This window comes from Aythya marila (assembly GCF_965140915.1).
Source record: "Aythya marila genome assembly, chromosome: 2".
NCBI classification, from domain to species: domain Eukaryota; kingdom Metazoa; phylum Chordata; class Aves; order Anseriformes; family Anatidae; genus Aythya; species Aythya marila.
The window spans coordinates 20,718,641-20,737,924 of NC_139043.1; the positions used below are offsets into that span (position 1 = coordinate 20,718,641).

At 36.0% G+C, this 19,284-nt stretch overlaps 1 protein-coding gene across 1 annotated transcript in view; it reads right to left on the reverse strand.

Moving 5' to 3' along the window:
- The window catches only part of MALRD1 (MAM and LDL receptor class A domain containing 1), a gene marked incomplete at both ends in the record, with an annotated part of 250,796 nt that overhangs the window by 129,718 nt on the left and 101,794 nt on the right, over window positions 1-19,284 (reverse strand). The window contains one exon of the mRNA XM_082753206.1: window positions 13,752-14,049. Coding sequence (XP_082609332.1) covers window positions 13,752-14,049 — 298 coding nt within the window. The remainder of the gene's footprint in view (window positions 1-13,751; window positions 14,050-19,284) is intronic.

Here is a 19,284-nt window from a genome sequence, read left to right on the forward strand (position 1 = left end):
AGACAAAAAAGCAATCCACATGTACTTTAAGCAAAAGCTTTTTTCCAGAAAAAAATAGTATCATCATCATCATATGCATTTACTACCTTAAGAAAAATTAAATACTGATCTTAAAAGCTTAAATCACTTACTTGAGTCAACTCCTAGAAAATAAAATGAAATAAAATGAAATGAAATTTAGGTTTGCAATATATTAAGCCTAAATACTCCCAGCTTGAACTCCTTAGCAAGAACACAAGCAGAAGAAACGTTGCTTATATACAAAATCCAAAATACTTAAAATATGTTCAATAATTTAAAATATTTTGAGACTTTAAACTATTTAAATGTTTTCCTTTTGCATATGCATTCTTGTATCAAAAGGCTTAAACTCATTCTGCGCCTCCAGCTCTCCACCATAGAAGTCAGACAAACAAACCCTGTGCTCTGTGCTCATGTGAGAATATCTTGGTTCAGCAGCTCTGTGATGAAGCCAGTAAAGTTGGCTTCTGAAGGTCTCCAGGCTTGACTTGAACTTGAATCACGCACTTTAGAAGTACAGCTCACCTAAACTATGCTTTATAACTGTACATTGAAACCTTGCCCGGACAGCTAAATGTTACAGTGTTTGGATCAAAGCCAGGAGTGATGCATAGCTGATGACATTTCTGACTTAGAGACCAATGTGGTTTAGTTATAACCTCTGGTTTAAAGATCTAATTGCTATTTGCTTGCTAAAGGGTTGTTGCCCAAAGCATATGGTGTAAGGGCATTGACCTGAAATGCATTGATAAATCTGTTTTGTACAATTTGCCAGAGATGCTGGACTGTGCTCAGTAAAAGTGACAGGTGGAAAATGCTTCCCTCAAATTCTACGCAAAGCCTGGCCTACCAGCTCTCATTTACAATCACATCCCTGACTCTTGAGGCCAGAGGATGTTCTTTTGTAGGGATCAGACCTAGCTGAGACAAAGTGACAGACATGGAGTCCCAGGGTCTGAGCACCCCTGGTTCCTCAGCTAGAAGGAGCAGAATAGACTACTTTTAGGAACCCTTTCTCTAGTAAATAACAAAAAAGACATAGTTTAACCAGTAAAGTACAAAATAGTCACTGACTGTTAAGTGTCCTCAAGATTATATTGAGACTTCAGAAGTCTCCTCCAGGAACTGTTTTTTTGTTTGTTTGTTTGTTTGTTTTTTAGAAGTTAGACACTGTGAGGTGGTTCAGAAAAGTCTTTAAATTGGCATAAGACTGTCTAGTGTTCAAAGGGGAAGATACTGAATGATGTATATGTATCATTAGTTTGGGATTATTCCCATTTACAAATATCAATCTAATCACTTTAATCAGTGTTAATATTCAACAATATAAACATGTAGAATACAAAGGAATCCTCAAAGAAATATCCTTAGTGATGTACAAATGGATGTACAGAACTGCAGTAAATATAATTTGGTGAGAACCGTATAATCAATTGTACAGAACTGCAGCAAATATAATTTGGGGAGAAATCCTATGAACAATTGCAGAATTTAAAACCAGCTCTATATAAAGTCTTCAGCAATACTTGAGTAAGAGTCAGATGTAGGCTAAACTAAAAAAGTCCAAAACTGATTAAACTGAATCTCATGGCACCTATAAATCCTAAATCTCTCATTGCTCAGAAGGAATAAATTTTGGGATTTGGGATTCACCAGATGATATTACAGAACTTTCTATCCGTCTCACACAGAATGCTATACTGAGCTAAAGAGAACAAGATGATTAAAAGATTTTATTGATGCCTTGACCAGGTTTCCACACACCTTTGAGCTTCCACTAGAAAGGCCAATAGAAAAATGAAAAATGCGTTATGCTTTGCGGAAGGGAAAGATACCAACCAACTCTAATCACTCAGTATCTCAAAGAAACACGTATCTTCTAATATGGTCATCTTTTCCCTTTCCTCTGTGTAACAGTCATGTTTGTTGTTAGACAATGAAAGTGAAGAGGATGAAAATTATACTTATGAAGTTAGCGTAAGTAGTCTGAGGTGAGATTCTGCAAGTAAAGGTTGTATTAGGAACCTGTATATTCCAAATGTCACTGGTACTGTTAACATCTCCTAATGTGATTAAGTAGTTCTGCTCCTTACGTTTCTCCAGAACAATATATTTTAGCATTAAAACCATTAAAACAAAAGCAATTTTTATTGATTATCCTCATTTATATCTTCCAACCAAGCACAATGATTTATTTCCCTGAGCAATGATAGCTCGATTAATTGTACCTCAATTCAGAATGCATTCATCTGTAGCGGCACTTTTTGAGGCACACAAGCTTAACAAGTGATTGAACAAAGAAAGAACAGAAAAGTTTAAGATTGGAAAGAGAACCCTCATGAAATTCTACTTCATGGGAAACTGGGTCTTAAAAGAAATCACTCAAATCACTCAAATCACTCAAATCACAAAGTCCAGTTTGGTGTTATGAAAGGTAACCATCTCAAGCAATTCCTCTTCCTTCAATATAACTAGTAAATTTCTCCATTGTCGCTACCAGAACACTATTTTTTGGTCTTTATATAAGGAACATTTTTAGCATCTAGCCTAAATTTACATATGATCAGTTCAGATGCACTCATTCCTTTGCAAGCTCTGCCATTCAGCTGTTCTCTGCTGAGAAAGGAAGGTAAGGGAAACAAACAAAAAAGTATAAATAGATCTGAAAATTAATAACCAGTAATCACAAAACTCATATTTATCTGACACAAACTTTCACCTGCAAGTCCCACAGAAGCTAAATACTTTCTTAAAATATTCTTTTGAAGCCTAGCCAACAGTAGCCAACTTCAAAATATGGACGAATTCTAAGCTATGGTTGTGATGAAATCATTAGAATCATGTGGCATTCTAATTTATGATGAATTAGGTCTCATTAGTTCAAAGTTAAGAAACCAAATTCAAGATTCTTTTTGCATCCAAAATATATCTCTGAATCTTTCCAAGTCGACAAATCAGTAGATGATGCTTTGTATGCACCGTACAGAACTACAACACTAGATACTAATTTGATAACCAAGCTCTCAAATTAGCATTTCTAACTGATAGAAATTGTTATCTCCACTAAGGTGCCAATCCTCTCTCAGAATTCAGGAGGTCAGTCTTGGGTTGTTCCTCAAGGACAAAAGGCAAGAATTATGCTCTCCCTTGGTTAAAGCAGCCTTACTACTTTAACTTCATGACTGAAATAGATTTTTGACCGATATATATCATCTACCTGGAAGTTATTCTCTTTGGAAATTGCATTTGGATACATCTGAATGGCTCCTAAAAGTCACTATACAGAATCATGTAAGAATCTTTCACAGAAATTGATTCCAGAGGGAGTAAATTGTCTGATGTACATGAATCCATCTCTGGCCCTGCCTGGCACAGAACAGCAATATCTCTGGTACAGAAGGGATCTTTTCCTCTTTGTATAAGGAGGGAGACAAAATGTTCACTTAAGATAGCACAGATAGGACTACTCTTAAGAAAAAAAATATGCATTGACATTCTGGGTCTCATTCACTGAAATTGATGGAAACTTTTTCTTAATGCAACACCTTGTCATACTAAATCATCCGCATGTTCATCACATAAAATAGATTGCTTTGTTTTTTGTAGAAAAACATTTCTCAAGTCAGCTTTTATCAGTCTAATAAAATAATTTGTGATATCACATCTTTTAATGCTTTTTCATTCTCTATCCAGTTACACAAAGTGCTCTGTATGACACTGAACAAAATATGTGTTTATAAACTATATTGCTCAACAAGTGTAAGCACACATTCAACCAGTGAAAAGGTCTGAAATGAAAAACAATAAAAATAAAGCAGTAGAGTTAACTTTAAATTTATTGGATGACAACAAGTTTTTCATGCAACCCTGCAAAATCACAAATACCTCCTTAAAAACATGTAAGAAGTGGAGAATGGGAAAATATCATATTGTACACAACTGCAAAGAGCGCTATTACGAGAAAGGTATTTGGCTGTTGTGCTATCAGCAGGCCTTGTAATTTAATTTGGCTACATAGAATAACATTTACTACAAATACCCTGGAAACCTTTCTGTCAAATTGACTAGTGGTGTTCCCCAGGGGTTGGTGCTGGGTCTGGTCTCATTCAACATCTTCATCAATGGCCTTGATGAGGGAATAGTGTCTGCCCTCAGCAAGTATGCCAATGGCACAAAGCTAGGAGGAGTGGCTGACACACCAGAAGGCTGTGCTGCCATTCAGCGAGACCTGGACCAGCTGGAGAGATGGGAAGGAAGAAACCAAATGAGGTTTAGTAAGAGCAAGTGTAGAGTCCTGCACCTGGGAAGGAACAACCACATATACCAGTACAGGCTGGGGGATGACCTGCTGGAGAGGAGCTCTGAGGAGAAGGACCTGGGGGTCCTGGTGGACGACAGGTTGACCATGAGCCAGCACTGTGCCCTTGTGGCCAAGAGGGCCAATGGGATCCTGGCATCCATTAAAAGGAGCAAGGCCAGCAGGTCAAGGGAGGTGAACCTCTCCCTCTACTCTGCCCTGGTCAGGCCTCATCTGGAGTCCTGTGTCCAGTTCCTGGCTCCCTGGTACCAAAAAGACAGGGATCTCCTGGAAAGAGTCCAGCGGAAGGCCACAATGATGATACAGGACCTGAAACATCTTCCTTATGAGGAATGGCTGAGAGACCTGTGTCTGTTCAGCCTGGAGAAAAGAAGACTGAGAGGGGATCTCATCAATGTGTATAAATACCTGAGGTGTGGGAGACAGAGGGATATGGCCAACCTCTTTGCAGTGGTTTGCGGGGATTTACAAGGGGTAACGGCCACAAGATAGAGAACAGGAAGTTCCACACTGACATGCGAAAGAACTTCTTCATGGTGAGGGTGATGGAGCACTGGAACAGGCTGCCCAGGGAGGTTGTGGAGTCTCCTTCTGTGGAGGTATTCAAGGCCTGTCTGGACATCTACCTGGGCAGCCTGCTCTAAGGAACCTGCTTTGGCAGGGGGTTGGACCCAATGATCTTTCAAGGTCCCTTCCAACTCCTTCAATTCTGTGATTCTGTGAAATAATACTTTTCTATTATTTGACAAAAGATTTAAATTATTCTTTAGTTATACTCAAGCTGAGATGTAATACCTGAGATTTAATTGTTTTAAGGCAAAGGTGTGATAAATTTGAAATTTTATGCAGAAAATTCATAGACACTTCACCAAGATTAGAAAAAAAAAATAAAAGTACTACAATACTAGGTATCTGACAAAAAAAAAAAAAAAAGGCAGTGCTGGATAAATCACACAGAATATTAAAGATATTGAAGTCTACCATTATTTCAATTACATTAAAGTCCTTAAAAGAAATAGAAAGATCTTCAAAGCAAATGCAAATTAAACAAGAAACCATGTTTGAAGGACTTTTCCCATACCAGCTATAAATTAACCCTAATCTCTTAATTTCTATTATTTGAAAGCCAGTATTCTGAATTTTTAAATTCTCTTCTGCAGCTAATCTGGTATCAACCATCATCCTCAGCCTCTGCCATGAACCTTGCTGCATGTGGACACCATACCTGTTATCTGTCATCTGAGTAACAGTGGATTAATGCAACTAAAGAAATTTTACCTTGAGCTTTCCTTCTCTGATTTTGCCTTATGTGTCCACAAGTAATTTGCACAGTAATATCAGAGGTGTTACTTTCCTTAGTATTACTTGCCAGAGACCATTCAGTCTGAATTTAATGTCTAGAATCTAAATTAGTGTCTTGAATCTAAATTATTGTCTCCTTAATTTCTGGCTTGAATAACTGCAGCATCCAGGTGTGGGGCAATGCTACTGCAGTTCTGTATACAAAAATGTCTTTGACCTGGTCTGAGCAGAAATAGATGAGGGACTGAAGGCCTGAAATTACACCCTGTAAAAGCAGATAAAAAGCAAAAGGATTTCAAAGGGAGAAGATTGGAATAGAAGGATCTAATGAGAAAATATTTATTTATTTATTTATTTATTTTAAATCAACTCATCTCTTTGTTAGATGTATGAAGAAGGGAATACAGCCACTCCAAGCAGCAGGTTGCAGCCACTGGACATGACCAGAAGCAGACATCAGAGGGAGAGTACCTCATGCACTGCCACCCCACAACTGCTTAAGCTACAGCTAAAAGAATGTGTGTCACATCCTACACAAGATGCTGCACCAATGTTATAATAAACAGTCTCTGAGGCTGTCAACTTAACTCCTCAATGTCACATCACTTGGCAGTCATTTCTGCTTAAGCTAGCAGCAAAGCAAATCAGAAATAATTTCTGGTAAGTATAAACAAGTGTTGGAAAAAGAGACATAAAATTAAATATGTGAAAAAAAGAGTTCTAAAAAAAAAAAAACAAAACAAAAAAAAAAAACACAACACCATTCAGCTCACAGAAAGATATACATTTATGCTGTGTCTAAATTCCCATTAAAACTGATTGGGATCTAGTTGGTATAATCATTGGATTTCAAAGAGTGATGACATCAAGCTAAAATAGAAGCCTAGAGTTTTATTTGATTCCTCACACATAGAGCAGAATATTCTTCCTCATTAGCAGCTGCTCCACCTGAGGGCATAGGCTTTCCTTATATCCTGTGCTACACATCTGTCAGCACCACAGAGATTTCTCCTGAGTGGCTGGGCAGCAAAAGAGCAATATAGTATACTGTCTATAGTTGGAATTTAGATACATAACACATTGAATCACATCTAGACATCTGATATAAGTCTTGGAGCTCAATCCCACACTAAATAGTTCAAGTCTTATATAAGCCTATAAAATTTGGATTTACTTTTTGTAAAGATTCATTATGCACATTAAGCTGGTTTTATCATCTCTCTCCTTCACCCGAACTTCATTTTCACTCAGAGAACTAAAAATGCAACACACCAATATGAGGGATTTCCTCAAACAAATAAGTATTTACTAAAATGGAAACACAGAAAGAACCTCTCATCTCTCCATTTCACTAACGTATTTCCTACCTGGTCTGGCAAAAAAGAAAATCTAATTTTTTTTGTTCTTGTTGTTGTTTTGTTTGTGTGCTTGGTGAAGAGCATGTGACCTCAATCAATAACCTTCCATCTTTTTTTTCTGGAGGATAGCTTCTATGATTATTGGTGACATACCCTTTGTCTGTGTTCTGGGTTGCTTGGAAGTTTCCATATATCAAAAAAGCACTTTCTCAGTTTCCATTTCTTCAATCCCTTTTCCCTGCGTGAAGCACATTAGGTGATCTGACTTTTGATCGGTTGAGCGTGGTATTTCCACACTCAGAAATGCCTTGAGCATTTTGACTGCTAACAGTCTTTATGCCACTTATTTGTCTACCCTACCACTGAACCCCAAAATAGACACATTAGGTATTTTTTCTGAGAGCTACAGTATCATTCCACTTGGGAGATATACTCTGTTGAAAAGTTTGCAAACAAAATAAATCCCCTAATGAAAATGAAGCTGTGCAGTGAAATGCCTCTACTCTTAAACTGAGCTTCCAAATAACATTTACAAATAGATAGTGAAAAATAACATTTTTGTTTTCACTCCTGTATATATAATATTGAAAATGCAAACATTTTGACTGGGGAAGTAAAACACAGTCTGGATTAATTATTGATAACATGTGTTGAATAGCCTCTTCAGATTGTTGCTACAATTAGAGAGGGAGAGAAAAGAAATACATACATGCCTGCAGGCTTAACCACACATGGAAATGTTGTTCCAGAATATCTAGGTATTTGAAAAGCCCAACAAAGATGTATTTTACTGAAGGTAAAGTAGGATTAGATCCTGTGAAATTTAACTTTACATTCATAGAGAAAAACAACAACAACAGCAAAAACCTCTTTATACTTCTAAGAATATCCTATATTGCAGCATTATTTATCTACCTGTATGTGTGTAAGTGAAAAATAATATCAAGACTCTAGTAAGAGAAATTGTTTAGCCAGTCCTTGGAATGTAAAGGGTTAGAACTTAAGTCTTCCCAGTAAGGTGAAAATAAGAGTGGGGTTTTTTAACAGGGAGTCTCCTTTATAAGTATACTATCAGGAATTATACTTTGCCATTTCAACAGGCTGTGTCACCTGCTGCTTAAGAAACTCATTCTAGCCTTGAAAAAAAATTTCTCCTGACCTGACATTTATTTCTTTGACTGGATCTCCATGGCAAGGTTTTTGAATGCAGGGGTGGCTTAGAAGAATCTAAGAAGCTGCCCCATGGGTGATTAGGGCCAGTTTCATCTGTCTCCAAAAGGGATGGGCCACTGTCTGGAGTTGAATCAGTAAGCAAATCTGTGTGCACCTCTGTGAGAGCAGATTTAAGAAAGGCAAAGACAAACAAACAAATAAAAACTGCTGTGCAACAACAGTTGGGAGAGACAGTGAGCACCAGCCCTGCAGTCCCCAAGGTGAGTGCAGCAGGAGGGCAGGAGGTGCTTCAGGCACACAGCAGCAGTTCCCCTTAGGCCTGTGGAGAGGCCCCTGGTGGAGCAGGCTGTCCCCCTGCAGCCCATGGATCCCACATGGAGCAGATCTCCACGCAGCCCATGGAGGAGCCCCCAGTGGATCAGGTGGATGTGGCCTGGAGGAGGCTGCGGCCCATGGAGAGCCCCTGCAGGAGCAGGCCCCGGGCAGGAGCTGCAGCCTGTGAAGAGGAGCCCATGCAGCAGCAGGGGATCTGGAGGGAGCTGCCACCCATGAGGGACCCGTGCTGGAGCAGTTTGCTCCTGGGCGATGGACCCAGTGGGACAGAGCCATGTGGGAGCAGTGCTTGAACAGCTGCAGCCTGTGGGCAGCCCCCGCAGGCTCAGTTTGGGAAGGACAGCATCCCGTGGGAGGGGCCCCACATGGAGCAGGGGCAGAGAGTGACTGAAGGAGTGGGGGAGACAAAGCCGTGAAGGAGTGACAGAGATGAAGTTTTATGGACTGACCACAGCTCCCGTTTCCCATTCCCCTGTGCTGGTTGTGGGGAGGAGGTAGAAAAGCGTGGTTGGGGGGTGGGAGGTGTTTGCTTTTAGTTTCTCACTGCTCCAGTCTGTTAGTAATAAGGAATAAATTACATTAATCACCCTATGGTGAGTCTGCTTTGCCCATGACGATGACTGGGGAGTGATCTACCTGTCCTTGAGCCCTTTACATTGTATTTCTGCCCCCTTTCCCGTTGAGGAGAGGAGGAGTGAGACAGCAGTTATGGAGCTCAGCTGCCCAGCTGAGTAAAACCACCACACTGTTCTGTGACACATTTCACAGAAACAGATCTGCAGAGGCCCAAGAGCTAAAGAAATTTCTGGAGACTTTAAACTGTTCTGCGAAAAAGGAAAACAAGTGCTGACAGTGCCCTGTCTCCAAGGACCTTAGATGACATTAATCATGGTTTCTGTCCACTATCCAGAGTTGTAATCAGTTACGGGACAAATCTAGGCTCTGCTCTGACTGCTGAGTTCACAGCCCTGCATTTAATTCACGTCTCTGTCTACCTAATGTAGGGAAAGCCTTTATCCACTGTGATGTTTCAGATAACATGTTTTGTCACATTCTAGCGATAAATTAAACATGTCAGCATTATAACTGAGAATTTTAGTCTAGTTTTTCATTTTTTTTTTTAGTTACCTGCAAATGTGTAGCATAAAAATCTACTCTAACTGCTATTTTTTGTTGAATAGCTCAAGCCCCCATCAACTGAAATTTGGAACACATTGTTTCCTTTACAATAAGAATCTGTGATGATTATACCTTTTCCAAGGGACAACTCTGATAGATTCCTTATGCCTTAATCCCGGATCTGTCACTGACTCACTATGCAGCCTGAGGCAAGTCACTCATACTGCCTCAGGCTTCTCCAGTGTCAAATAAACACAGTAGCATTTACTTCACTTTTAAGTAATAAAAAGTGTACTTGCATAACTAAGAGAAAACTACAAACAGAAATGAATCCTAACCTGAACTCCTAATAACACATTTACAACATTAGGAGTTAAAAAATAAAATAAAATTGCTATTGACAGTAAAATGATCAAAAGTCTGTTTAACTGAGAACATTGCTGCCTATACATACATATAGGTAAACCTCTATATTATATAGGTATATTCTATTCTGTCTACAAAACTTCAGGAGCATATCAGAAGTTATGAGTATTCTTCATAGGCTTACTGTTGTTTTTTGTTTGTTTGTTTTTCCCCCAGCACTGGTTTTAAAGTGCTTTAGATATTTTACCTTGTTTAATGTTCTCTTCTCTCAGACAGTGGTCAAGACTGGCTGCTTCAAAGGCAGATATAAATTCTTTGTTATTCAATTCATTGTACATAAGGAGACATTTTTTTCTTCTGTAGGACACCACATTATGCACAGAAGCATAAAATGTGATTTTTCTTATATATTGATTAGAATAACTGCCAAGATTATTCCTATTTATAGGTCTTAAATTTTTTACAAACTGCAAAAGAGTGATTTAATCAGTATCTCTTGGTCTTTAGATTACATGCAGTTGGGGGTAATATCTCAAAAAGATTTTGGCAAATCTGATTTAATGACACTTTTTTTTTTCCTTTGCCTTTATTGTCATCTTTAGCTATGTTGCCAAAATCTCTATGTATTTTTTTTATGAATTAGACATTTGTACTAGAACGATTCAAAAACCTGTTTAAAAACAAACAAACCCACAGCCTTAGACAAGGCTGTATTCTTTAATGTCTACTCTTGAATGACCAGAAACATTCATGAGCAATGAAGTAAGAAACTTTGCTAGTGATAGGAAGTTAGCTGGGGTGATATGGGCTACACACAGCACCACTGCAGGACATGAACAAAACTTGATATTCTTCCATACTCTATTTATAGAGTGAGGAGTTGATAAGCACCAACCTAAAATGATGCTTATTTTTTCTCAGGCACGATGTTTTAAATGGCTCTCGTTGACTTGCCACTTCAGCATCACTGTTGCTAAGTAGCATCATGAGGACAGTTTACAGCATGCTGTCAGTCTAAAGAAAATAACAATGCTAAATTTGAAAATGATTTTTTCTAGTTGTTCAGCACACTCTTTCAGCTCTTTCAGCCTTTAAGCATTACTTTTATTTGTCCAGGGGAAAAAAAAAAAAAAAAAAAAAAAACACTTCAATGTATATTTGTATACATTTAGAACTTCAAAGAGTTGGCATACATTCAGGGGCCAATCCTTCCAAAAAGTCAGAATCCCATCCCTGTCCTGGATGCACAGATATGGATATTCAATAACTCTATTCTATTTAGTCCTTACACTATCCCATTGCATAGCATGCTATAGCATTCTGTGTGCAGAAATAACAAGCACAGGACACCTTGTTACTGCTCATAAGACTCAGAAGCATCTCCCTTGACATGTGTAATACAGTAAATTTTGAATTAAAAATAAATAAACAAATAAGAATAGTATAATAAGAATAGTATAATAAGAATAGTATTACTTTTTTTTTTTTTTTCTTTTTTCCATGTGGCTTGTTGAGTTAGTGGAAAATGAATTGCAGATTTCAGGTATTTCATAAAAAATACAAAGCAAGCTCTAAAAACAGTGAGAACAGAAAGTGCTGAATAGCAAACTTCATTTGGGTCAGAGAAGCAGTAAAAAGCATTAGGACAGTCAATATTCACTGTGCTATTTTGAGTACCTAAAATGAAGGAAACTTTCCTTGCCAGACCTGAAAAAAGGAAACAAATACCCAAATATAAAAGAGAGAGCATATTAACCAGATGGATAAATAAGTGGCTATATCAATTCTGCATCGTCATGGGAATAGACGCCAAGAACTATGAATCTTTGAGATAAAACATTTCAATTTTCTTAGCCAATATTCTCTCCAACTAAAGACATGAAAACAGATCTTCTGCATCCTCAGAAACTTTTAACAAATTTGAGCAATAGATATAAGTGTATAAGCGTTTCACTTCTGGTTAAAGCCTTTTCGTCTCTGCATATAAACAGAGAAGTCTAGGAGTCCAGATTTTTGCATCTGATTACCACATCCATTTTAACTGTCTCTAGTTATATAGTTAGATCACAGAGCTCTTTGCATAGCCCCCATTTTTCTACTGTACAGAACATTTCTGTATGCAGGAGTAGATGTCATACTCTGATTTCTAAGTCCCCATTTCAAGCAGTGATCCAAACAGATGTCACTGTTAATTAGTTGCTGTAAGTTGGAACCCTCAGTAGTTAATGTAAATTCTTTACCAGGACAAGTAAAAATTGTTGACATAGAAAAGATGGTATGTTATAAGGATGATTTTAGACCATTATCTTAAAGTGTTGTGTATCTACAAAGTTCACAAAGTACATCTTACATGAGCTACACCAAGAAATCAGTCTCTGGTGGCTTTTTCCTGAGATTTTAGTAGCTTTTTTATTATACACATCATAAAAGTATTTTGGAACATCCTTTACTATCAAAACTAAAGCTTTTAAAGTTTCCAATGTTGCCACAGAGACTCACATCTACCATTAAGCGGATAGAGTTTGAAAACATCAAAAATAAGAAATCAGAAATCTCAGATAGTGTTCCTCTTGGGGTAACATTCATATAAAACTGAACTTTAAAATACAAATCTCATTTGCAATAAATATCCATGACTGTTTTTGTCAGAAGTAGAGAGCCAATAGTGTATACTGTAAAGATTTGGTAATTTTTCAGCATATGTCTGGAAACTATTACCCACATCTTTCCTGCTTATCTAATGGACAAAGCACAGTATAATTTTTTAGGTTTGATGTAGTCTCATCAGTGGTATATTCCAGTGCCTGAGCAGTGCTTAATGATATCCTAAAGGGGAAGGCTACTCATTAGCAGCAGTAACAAAGCAAAGCAGCTCACATAAATTAATGATCCATTCTCCCAGTACTCCTTGACATTGGGAAATATTAGCTTTGTTTTATTCATCAGAAAGACAGAGAAGCTAAATAAAATGACTTGCCACAGCTATGCAGGAAATTTGTAGTAGGCCCAGGAAATCTCCCACATTCCACTTTGGGAGTTTAAATTTCAGCAAGGCTAGATGTGGAAGTAGGAAGATTTTTTGTGTTCTGTCAGAAAGAGTTTCTCCTTTACCATCCAAGGAAATATTGTTAATGAATATCATCAGTGCTATTAGGAGCAGCTATTACTTTGAGGATAGTGGGATCTGTGCCCATCAGAACTTTATAATCTGGGTAATATTTTTATAAGTCTTATTTCCTTTATGCAGTAAGTGAGGATAATGCAAATAATAGCTCCTCTGCTGATACCATATCACAAGGGAACAAGATGTGTATGGTGCCAGCTCTCAGTACAGTTTCCTACTAGCCAAAAAGCCTTAGAGCTATTCCTATGTACTTACTGATGACCTTATTACGAGATGGGTGTGTTGGCTCTGTCCTACTTGTAGTTCTTTATTCAACAATAACTATATTTTACAAGTAAATATTGATAAATAAATTCCACTGAATTAGCACGATATTGTCTAAACATACTTGGCAGAACATATGTCCTACAGATTCATAAGAATTAACTTAATACCACAAAAGTTATGTCATGAAAATAATATCAACATTTCAAAGAGCTGCTTAAAAGCATGTTGGTTTCAACATGCCATTACCAAGATATGCGTTCTATTTTTATTTTGAAGGAGAGACAAAGAAATGAAAGCAATACTTCTATGTATTCTTTCAGAATTTAGAGACATACATTCATGCATGGTTTTATCTCTAGCAAGAACATACCTGTTGGAGGCAGTGCTGTGGGTTCTGCTGGTAAAAACTCCTGGAACGGTAAACACTCCTTAGATAATGTGATGTCATCAAGTGCTATGCCATCTTTGGGACCTTTTCCAGCTATCCCTTCAAAGATGACTTGGAAATCTTCCTCTCCATCTCCAGTCAGGTTCAGTGCCTTTCTCTGCCAGAAATTTCCCTGGTTTCCAGTAAGACTAAGGAGGATTCTTTCATGTTTTGACATAGTCCTCTGGTAGACAATCAATGATCCAATGTGAGCTCCATACATATGGTAATAGAAAAGTATCTGTAAACAAGAGCAATAGCCTCAACTATAAAATTTGGTGAGTTCAGACATACTCTGCTACAGTATTTACTCTATTTTTTAAATGGAGCAGCATTAGCAGAATTCAGACTAGCTCTGTGTTTTACTAATTCAAAGACAATTTAATTAAAACACACACGAAAATGACTTACTAGTGAAAAAAATTTAATTATTCCATAAGTCAATCTTGGAAATCAGCATTACAATACTGTGACAGCTGATCTTGCATCTCTTTTGAATAACTTCCATGTGTAAATGTGAAAGAAAGAGAACACTTGGTAAAAATAAAAATTAAAAATAATTAAAAAAAAAAGAGGAATAGAGCTGTTTACAATTTTGGAAATAACTTCAGTTTTCTCGTGTTAATAGTGTTTGTGATAGATTACAGAGTGTATAATTAGTAAATAATATTATATAATCTATTATGGGAGCAAAATGACCTGTATAAATGCCAAATAATGAAATAAAAAGTAAGTAGTCCTTGGATCAGAAAACTGTGAATTTCAGTAAAAATGGGAAAAACAAATTAGTAAGTCCTAAAGTAAGATCAAATAGACACAGAACATAGAAATAAAAACACTGCAAAAGGTAGTCACCATTGACTTCTCTCCACTATTTTCAATTCAAGAGCAAAGTAACAGTTGTATTTGATTATATTAATTCTTAGGGTAGTTCAACATTGTTTCTGACAAATAGAGAATATTTCCAAGAATGATGTAATACCTTGAAAGAAGGCAATTCATGCTACATTATGCAAGAACGCCCCTATAGCTCATTTTTTTTCCTAATCTAATGCAAACCCTGAAGAATGAAAACATCTTATTTATTATAGTTATAAAAAACATAATAGCAAATATTATGATACCCATGTAAATGTTAAGTCACCACCCTCTGTATTACCTAGTGCTACAGGATTTCATAAGCTTCTGCAGTCTTTTGCAAAACATACACTTAAAATAATAATAATAATAATAATTTTACTTAATTGATCTCTGCAATTGATTAGTAAATCCATCAAGGGCTTTGTGTTACAATTCTTATGAAAATTTTATTATGGTCACTTTCAGAATATCTTCTGTGCAATAAAGTAGTCCAATATAATTTTTATTAATTAGGTTTCTTGCATGGAACTATTCATATTTACCTGCTGGTTTCCTGTTTCCAACTATATTTCTCTTAAACTCCTTTTTTAAATTAAGTTTGTGCATTCAGTATATGTGTATATCATTAAATTATACAATACTTTTCACATTTTTAAGACTAATCTCTATTCCTTTTTACTATAGCTAAATTTTGTTTCATTTTCTGACATTAAATTTTGAGCTGATATTTTCATAGAACCGCACACCACTCTGCTTCTTGATTGGCTACAGTTCCTTTCAAAGCTACCAAACTGTATTATGCCTGTTTTTCTTTTATGATCATTGAATTTTTCTTTCCCTCACCATGATTCACACACACACACACACACACACACACTCTCTCTCTCTCTCTCTCTCTCTCTCTCTCTCTCTCTCTCTCTCTCTCTCTCTCTCTCTCTCTCTCTCTCTGTCTCTCTCTCCTGGTGCAACTTGAAGCCATTCCCTCTTGTCCTAACACTCATTATCTGTGAGAAGACGCCAACTCCCAGCTTCTATTTTCTATATCTATTTTTATAAACTTTTTTCCAAATTACATTGAATAATTGAATTGGTATGTGGAAATAACATACTGATATTCTGTAATGTCACATCATTTTGAGGTATCATATATAGTTGTAATGTCACTATTGCAAACAGTTATAAATATAGTTATAAGCATGACTACAAGTCCTTTTAGAACCGGGACTGCACATATATGACTTACTCTGAGCCAGGCTGGAGCCCACTATTAATTCCTATACAGAATTTCCCTTGCATCAGAATGCAGGCTAGCTCTCTAGCCTTCATTCTCCAAGGTTCTCTAGATGTGGTCATTTATCTTGGCTACTTAATCTTTTCAGGTCTATCCTGAAGAATTTTTTCACATATTTTTGATTTATGCATTTATTTTTAAATAACTACGGGCTTTTGTGGTGACTAAATATCAGATACCACATGCAAGAAAATTCAGGAAATACAGATAAAAACAGCCTCCCTCCCCCATGTTCTTTCTGTCATGCGTCCTCTTAAAGAATTGATTTTTTTGACATTTTTCATATATTTTATTGAAACTTCTTGGCTTCATTCTTAAATTCTCCCAGAATTTATATTTAATTTATTCTCCCAGGTGTATACCACCTGCTTTGCTTACATAGTGCAATTAAAATTAAGACTTTTTTCCAATACCATCTTTTTTGGTGTCATAGTCTCTAACAATGCTGCTTCAAGGTTCAAAGGAGTAGATCTCAGGCTAGTACTTCCACAATTCCCTGTAGTGAATATTAATCCAAATAAGGTATTTAAACTTTCCCGCAACATTTTCAACATAATTATTTCCTTATTTCACTCTAGTATATATAGGTTAGGTGGTTTTCTTATAGATTCCATTTCCAAGTAGTAAAATTATGTGTCACTGACAACTTGACACTGAATTTTCCCTTTTCTTTCCCAGATTTATTTTGGCATATTCTCATTTTCTTTCTACTTGGCCAATTTTCCCCAGCTTTCTGTTCTTTTTTTCAAGGTACAGCTTGGTTTGTATACAAAAACAAAACAACAACAAAAAAAACACCACCACTTTTTTTTTTTTCCTCCCATGTACTTCCCTTTATGTTTGCTTATATATATTTGTTTTATTGGCACAAAACTCTTGTTGTCCCGATGATGTAAAAGTTCATCTTCTGTTGACTTGAATGGGCCTAAAATTCCAAACTAAGTCTGAAATAATATATGATGTAGCATTTCCTTCTCTAGTAACTCACAGAAAAAATACTTTTGGGACCATCTAATCTGCTGGGGTGAAGCTGTTGCTTGGAACAGTTGTTCATTACATACATTTTCCGTTATAAGAAATCTCACTTCCCTTGGTTAGCTGCATAAATCAAAGCTTCAGAACTTCTCAGAACTTCAAAAACAAAACAAAACAATAATAAAAAAAAAAACAAAACACTGAAATGTCATTATTTAGTTACACTTTTAGGCTTCATCATGGATGTAGAAGTTTTGTCTGTAGAAAGTACATAGACACACTGTTTTTTGTAGATGTTTTTTGAAATGACAAAAATAACCATTTCCAATAGTTATGTTTCGATCACTTCATTATATTTAATGTGTGATACATTATGAATATTCAGACACAATCCTGTCATCCTCAGTTCTTCTGCTTTGTTTTGTGTATATATTTTACTGTTCACAAATATAAGTTAAATAGTGGAAATGTTTTTGTTTGTTTGTTTTGTTTATTTAACCATAAAAAGAGATAAGGTCAAGAAATAGATGTTTTCAAATACAAAACTAAATAAAGAGGCAAACATCTACAAGCTCAGGTGAGCAGAATTTGTCTAAATTTATAAATACATTTTAGCCAATTTAGAAAATGTACTTAGAAAATATGAGACACAAATTTGAAGACATTTTTTAATGGCTAGATAAATTTTTGCTACTGACTATTCATGTTTTGTTTGGATCATAAAATCACCCCACTTATGTTTAAAACTTCATTATTTTCTTATCTATAAAGGCGTTTGAGAATTATCAAACAACTAGAAGAAATTCAGTGAAATTGACTGATCAGAAATCTCAAAACAATCATAACTCTAAGTTTCAGAAAGAAACTTTACAGGTTTTGATTTTCCTTGTAAATGAGACTAAAAGTGAGATAAATGGACATAGAAGCAGATGATTGGTAATTTTTAACAGAGATGTCATCAATTGTAAAACATTTTAGGACTATATAAAGCTAAGATAGCCCTCATTCAGTGACTATGGTGATGTTATCACATAACTAGCTTGAAGTTGTTTTTTGTTTGTTTGTTTAAATAATTCCTCTTCATGTATATTTTTCTCTTGAGAGAGCTAGTTACTAAGGCAAGGTACAGTACTGAGTACTAAGGACAAAATTCTAATATAAAATGATTATCTATCCTGTTTTACTAAATGAAATTTTACATCTTCTATAAATATAAAGAAATTGATATTTCTCAGGCCAGCACAGAGATACAAGACCAGTATCACTCAAACTAACAGAGTAAGATTTCCAATTGTGGCATCAGGAGTAGAGATGTTCCAGATGCTGGAGAACAAAGTGGTTCTTTTATGCTAAGACCATTAAAAAGCTGTTGAACAAATGTAATTGGGTAAAGGTAAAGAGCCAATAAACACTTATAAACACTTCTGCTGCCAAGTTAGAAAGATCTTCATGTGTGAATAGCAATGCAATTAGCAAAACAGTAGTTTGAATGTTGTTTTCGGTCACAGTAGTTCCAAAATTCTTTACCGTAGATTCGAGTGTGGCATAATGCTTAGACCAGTATTCATTTGTTCACAGTTCCTTTCAACTCTAATAATTCACAGAAAGGAAGGAGTGTCTTATTTGTTAGGAGAAAGTCCAGAATCTTAACTGATAGAAAAAGTAATTCCTTAATCTCAAATAAAATGGTTAAATTATACGTTAATACCTCCCTTTTCTCTTAACTATTTTTTCTGTTTGTTTGCTTTTTCTTTTTCTTCTTTTCTCTTATCCAGATCAGCTCTTTAATTCAGGAAATCCATTCCCAAATTTATCCTAAAAATTTTAAGCCATTGTCTGCTCCTCTAATTTTCTTATGTCTTTCTAAATACACAGAGGAGAAATACTATTTCAAAGTAGCACATAGTTCAACTTCCTGGAAAATTCCCTGAATTTTCAAAATATAGCAGTTTCTCAGAGATGTGTTTTGAAAGCTGTATTATGAAACTACAAATTACCATTTCAGTACAGACTGTAAAATATGTATCAAAACTGTAAAACCTTTTAAACCAGATTTGCAAAGAAATGATCAGGATCAAATCACAACAGTATGTTATAACACCTTGGAAAATAAAAGATTACTTTTTTACTTTTTTTACTTTTTTTTTTTTTTTTTTTTTTTTTTTTTAGAAAAGAGTCAAAGACAAGGCCTTCTGTCATGCAGTGTCCCTTTTGAACCTGCATTCTTTTAAAGCAACTTGTTACTGTATTTTTACACATTTTCTCCATTAAAGCACATACATAGTTTTAGGCTACTCAGGGCTGGAGTTGCATAAGGCATATTCTAAATTACATATTGCTTTCATTGCT